The 5,773-nt window shown below is 56.1% G+C and overlaps 1 protein-coding gene across 1 annotated transcript in view; it reads left to right on the top strand.

Moving 5' to 3' along the window:
• Plk5 (polo like kinase 5 (inactive)) overlaps positions 1 to 5,773 on the top strand; it is a 10,692-nt gene that overhangs the window by 1,707 nt on the left and 3,212 nt on the right. The window contains exons 3-9 of the mRNA XM_033759625.1: positions 714 to 843; positions 933 to 1,020; positions 1,108 to 1,203; positions 2,288 to 2,486; positions 2,628 to 2,754; positions 2,857 to 2,933; positions 5,666 to 5,773. Coding sequence (XP_033615516.1) covers positions 714 to 843; positions 933 to 1,020; positions 1,108 to 1,203; positions 2,288 to 2,486; positions 2,628 to 2,754; positions 2,857 to 2,933; positions 5,666 to 5,773 — 825 coding nt within the window. The remainder of the gene's footprint in view (positions 1 to 713; positions 844 to 932; positions 1,021 to 1,107; positions 1,204 to 2,287; positions 2,487 to 2,627; positions 2,755 to 2,856; positions 2,934 to 5,665) is intronic.

Genomic DNA, 5,773 nt, shown 5'->3' with positions numbered 1-5,773 from the left:
TCCCTCCCCCCGCGCCCGCCCCCCGCTTCTACCTGCGCCCATGTTGTGCTCTTTGGATGCCCTCTGTCCGGCCACCAGCTCTTCTAGACCCCCAAAAGGCTGTGGGCATCCTTTATCTCCTTGTGCAGACCTAGGCTCTGCCGACTCGCCTGGGCACACCTGTGTCTAGCTCATGCCGTAGATACGTGTGGCCACTGGGCTCATCGGAACTTTTTCTTTTTGTACTGGGTGTTGAATCCTTGGCCTTTGCACTGAGCTACATCCTCAGTCCCTTTTATTTTTTGAGACAGGATCAATCTAAACTGCTAATTGCCCAAGCAGGGCTCAAACTTGCGATCCTCCTGCCTCAGCCTCCCAGAGTGCGGGGATGAAACATGTGCCACCTTACCCAGCTTCCTCTGAGTTTAATTGTTTTTGTGTGGCCCGGGTGAACTCACTCAGGCCCAGCTCTGCCCACCTGCATGCACTGGGTTACCTGAGACTCTGGCAGTTGCCTCAGCTGAACTGAATTGTGACTCGCTGGAATCCCTTGAACTCACTTTTCCCGGTTAAATATACCTGGGCTCACCTGTGCCCACCTGCGTCCACCCACAACCAGCTGTGCCTGCCTCAGCCAACTTGCTCCTGCCTCTGTCTTCTCGGGTGGGTACCTTGAGTTCACTCTGCTCTCCCTTGTGCCTGTGGGGCTGGTGCTCCTCTCCGGTCACCGGCAGTCACTGGCCCATGTGCTCAAGGCAAGGCAGACCCTGACGGAGCCTGAGGTGCGCTATTACCTGCGGGGTGTGGTCAGCGGCCTGCGCTACCTGCACCAGCGGAGAATCGTGCACCGGGACCTGAAGCTCAGTGAGTGGGTGGGGTGGGGTGGAGGGAGGGGCCCTGCAGGGACCTGGAGGCCATCTCATCCCCCTCACTTGGGGGGGCCCACCCCACAGGTAACTTCTTCCTAAACAACAACATGGAGGTGAAGATCGGAGACCTGGGGCTGGCTGCCAGGGTGGGGCCAGGGGGCCGCTGCCACAGGTGAGTGGAGCTCTGAGGGTCCCTCTGGATGGCCCCAGTCTGGCGTGGGGCCGTGGCCTTCCTACAACCCCGTTCCTCCCCTCCCAGGGTGCTCTGCGGGACCCCAAACTTCCTGGCCCCAGAGGTGGTGTCCAGAAATGGGCACACGTGCCAGTCTGACATCTGGGCCCTAGGATGCATCTTGTGAGTGGGATCCCTGGCATTCTGGGGCCGGGGGGGGGTGGGAGGACCAGGTGGGCCAGGTACAGCCGGGTGAAGGCAGGTGCGAGTGCCCAGGGAAGCCTGAATGGCGCAGGTGGGGACTTGCACCTGCTATTGTTACGGTGTGCAGGGATGAGAAGGACGCAAACGGGGATCAAAATACACAGTTCCTATTTCATTGCTTAAAATGTATTGTAGTGAAAGACAAATTGTTATGAAGTCTCATCAAATCCTTGCTTCCACGGTTCTGGCCACTTTCTGGAGTCTTCTTTCCTGAGTGTCTTTAAAAAGTGTAATCATAACTCGGGAGTGCCGCCACCTGCCTCACAAGCACAAGGTCCTGAGTTGGATCCCTGGAACAAACAATAAAAATAATAATAATTTTGCTGGGGATTTAGCTCAGTGGTGCTGGGGCCTGCCTAAAAGGGCTGGGGGTGTAGCTCAACAGCTCCATGCCTGCTTGGCAAGCACAAAGTCCTAAGTTTGATCCCCAGCGCTAGAAAAAAAGATGTGTGATCAAAAACATGGTGAAGGTGGTTGCCAAGCACCATGGATGAAAAGGCAGCTTCATAAAAACATGTTGGTGTCCTCGTCCACCCTATTCACAGGATCTGGCGGCATGTGACTTCTGGTTCTTCCCCAAAGTCAAAATGACCATGAAAGGGAACTGTTTTGAATCCGTTTAGGACATAGAGGCAGCCAGGACAGCACAACTAAAGACACTCACAAAAGAGGACTCCAGAGGTGTTTCAGAAAAGCGGCCGGAATGACGGGATAAAGGGTGCAGGCATGGCCAGGTGTACCCAGGTAGGCTTGTGAGCAAGCCTTGCACACCCAGAGCATCTTGCTCCCACCCTCACTGCCCAGGTACACAGTGCTCACTGGTAGCCCACCTTTTCCGGTGGCATCACAACTAAAGACACTCACAAAAGAGGACTCCAGAGGTGTTTCAGAAAAGCGGCCGGAATGACGGGATAAAGGGTGCAGGCATGGCCAGGTGTACCCAGGTAGGCTCGTGAGCAAGCCTTGCACACCCAGACATCTTGCTCCCACCCTCACTGCCCAGGTACACAGTGCTCACCGGCAGCCCACCTTTTCCGGTGGCACCAGTCTCAGAGATGTACGAAAACATCCGCGCTGGCCGCTACCCGGAGCCCGCCCACCTGTCTCCCAACGCTCGCCACCTCATCGCCCGCCTCCTGGCGCCCAATCCGGCCGAGAGGCCCAGCCTGGACCAGCTACTCCAGGACAATTTCTTCACTCAGGTGGGTGGTGGCGGCCACTGGCCGAGCATTACGTCAGCTGGGTGGGTGCCCTCGGCCCGGGTCCCCCTCTTTCCATCAGAGCAGACAATGGGGAGCTGGTCGCCCAGAGAAGGAGCTGACCCCAGATCCTTCACTTGGAAGGGCTTCACGCCGGAGCGCCTGCCGCCCCGTTCCTGCCGCAGCCCCCCCAACTTCGCTGTCCCCCGGCCTCTGGGCAGCCTCTTCCGGAAGGTGGGCCGGCTGCTGCTCGCTGAGTGCCGGCCACACCGTGAGTACTGCACCCCACAACGTCTCCGATCGGTGCCAGAGAGGGAATGAGGCTGCTGCATGAGGCCCTGGCTCTAGTCCCCAAAAATGTGTGCTTCTTCAGGCCCTTTCACCCCCAAAGAGGACTTGGGCTCAGGAGCAGAGGGGCTGGAGCCGTACCCCATGGAGTGGGGCAGTGAGGTGAGAAACTAGGACATGAAGGAACCCATAGCACCTCTAAAGTCCCCCAGGCGCGGGGCTGTGGTGGCGCACGCCTGTAATCCCAGCACTTGTGAGGCTGAGGCAGGAGGATCACTGCAAGTTCAAGGCCAGCCTGGGCTACATAGTGATTTCAGGGCCAGCCTATACTAGGTGGCAAGACCCTGTCTCAAAACAAAACAAAACAGGGGCTGGGGATTTAGCTCAGTGGTTCGGTGGCCTGCCTTGCAAGCGCAAGGACCCGAGTTCAATCCTCGGTACGGGGGAGGGGGGGGGAATCCCACATGGACTCAGTGGCATATGTCTGTTATCTCAGCACGCCCTGGAGGCTGAGGCAGGAAGATCACAGTTCAAGACCAGCCTGTGCAATTTAGTGAAACCCTGTCTCAAACTAAAAATTAGAAAAGGGGGGAGGATGAGATTTTCCTGGATGCAGGAGTCCTCGACCAGCTGGCTGGAGGGACATTTTGGTGGGAGCCAGGCCTGTGGACCCCCCAAGTAGCTGTCCCCCCAGGGCCCAAGGGGACCCCACAGCTGGAAGTGGAGGCAGCTATCAGGAACCTTCAGCTGTGCCTGGAGGCTGGCCCTGAGGGTAAGAACCTGGCCCAGCCCAGGGCTTTGTCTTAACCGCCCCCCCCCACGTTCCCCCAGTAATTCTGGGACTTCCTTGGGAGGCTGGAGGTGTTGTGAGCGCATCTGCAGGGGATGGCAACTTCCTGGGGTTGCTCAGCCTCTCTGGGGACCACCTGAGGACTGAGGAGGGCGCAGCTCGGGACCTCCACCCACTGCCACCCCTCCCAAGATGGACTCATCCTCAGCAGCCCGGGCCCTCAGCCCGCAGGCCCTCTCTCCCTCATCTCGGCCTCCATCCACCTCCTTCGGAGTCGGCAGGCCGGGGCCTTGTCCTCATGATGCCCGCCATTTGGCTTCAGGTTTTTGTTTCTGATTTTTACAGTGCTGGGAATGGAAACTTCCTGCATGCTAGGCAGGTGCTCACCACTGAGCTTTTTGATTTTGAGACGGGGTCTTGCTAAGTTGCCCAACCTGGGCTCAAACACGCCATCCTCCTGCCTCAGCCTCCTTGAAACCTGGAGTTATAGGCATGTGCCACTGTACACAGTTATCTCTTAACTATTTAGAAATACTGGGTTAATTGTTGTCATCTGTAGTTACCCTGCTATACTGGAAAAGAAGTTAATCTTCCTCTTCAACTATACCAGTATTAAGCAACTCTGACTTGTTTTTTTTTGTTGTTGTTGTTACCAGGGATCAAACTCAGGACTTTGTGCTTGCCAGGCAGGGCAGAACCACTGAGCTAAAACCCTGGCAGCAACTCTGACTTCTGAGTGCAAAAGTTTTAAATAAAATAAAGCAACATTTTATGAGGCGGCACACAGAGTGGCTCAGAATTTCTCATTTCTAGCAGTGTCTCAGGACCCCAGAGGCTCCCCTGGAAGGGAGAGTTAGCAGTCCAGTTCTTGGGCTTTTTTCCCATTCTTTCTCTGCCTCCTGGTTTGCCATGAAGCCCATAGGACTCTGGGAGGCTGAGGCAGGAAGATCCCAAGTTTGAGCCCAGCCTGGGCAATTTAGTGACTTAGCAACACCCTGTCTCAAAATAAAAAATGAACAGCCAGGGGGCCGGGGGTTTAGTTGATCCCTGGTACCAAAAATAAATAAACAAACAGCTAGGGATGGCGCTCAGTGCAGAGGCCCTGGGTTTGGTCCCTAGTAGCGCACACATGCACACACAAAAGTGTCCCTGGGTTGGGGATTTAGCTCAGTGATTCTGCCCCCTGCCTCGAGATCACAAAGTCCTGAGTTCAATCCCCAGTACAAAGAAAAAGCATCCCAGGCCTCTGCCCAGGCCATTCCTGTAGCACCACCCAACCCCTGCCTCCTGTCCCCTATCTCTGTGCTCAGCAACTCAGGACCCCCCAGGGGAGCAGCGGCTTGTCCTGTGGGCCCCCAAGTGGGTGGATTATTCCAGTAAATACGGTTTTGCCTACCACCTATTGGATGGAGGCAGTGGGGTCCTTTTCCGTGATGGCACCCACAGGGCCCTGCGCCCCCAGGAGGGTGAGTTCTGGGCTCCTTTGCCCTGGAGGACCAGCCCCTCCCTTCCCTTTTAAAAATCCCATTCATTGCTCAAGTATTTATTAAACACCCACTGCACACATCTACAGGGGTCCGATGCCTGATGGAGGAGAACAATGCTAAACAGATGAATGACTAAATTGATTTCAGGCAGTGCTTTCCTCAAGGAAATAAGCCAGGTGAGGTAGGAGGGCGGGAGATAAAGTGACTGTCCACAGCAGTGCCCAGGAAGGGTTCCTGTGTAGGTGCTGTTCAGGTGAGATATGCATGATAAGAAGAAGCCCCTCACAAATCAGGCAGGTCGAGCCGGGCGTGGTGGCGCACGCCTGTCACCCCAGCACTCGGGAGGCTGAGGCAGGAGGATCGCTGTGAGTTCAAGACCAGCCTGGGCTACATAGCGAGTTCCAGGTCAGTCTCAACTACATAGTGAGACCTTGTCTTGAAAAACCAACAAAACAAAACAAATCAGGCAGGTCGGTTCACGCCCATCATCCCAGCACCGTGAGAGGCTGAGGCAGAAAGGCCTCATCTTCCAGCCTGGCCTGGATAACAGCGAGTCAGCCACAAAAACAGAACCAAAAAAAAAACCACTGTCCAAGGGGATGTGTCTGAACGGGCAGGTGTGCGCAGGACGGGCACTCAAGACAGAGGGCCACTCACCCTTTCACCTCCAGCCACGTCTGCTACCTGCCCGCCCGTGGGAAGCTAGAGACGTTCACCCCGAGGGA

This window comes from Fukomys damarensis, unplaced genomic scaffold, assembly GCF_012274545.1.
Source record: "Fukomys damarensis isolate Sample0158 unplaced genomic scaffold, DMR_v1.0_HiC HiC_scaffold_37, whole genome shotgun sequence".
NCBI lineage: Eukaryota > Metazoa > Chordata > Mammalia > Rodentia > Bathyergidae > Fukomys > Fukomys damarensis.
This window is presented reverse-complemented; position numbering and strand designations above follow the sequence as displayed.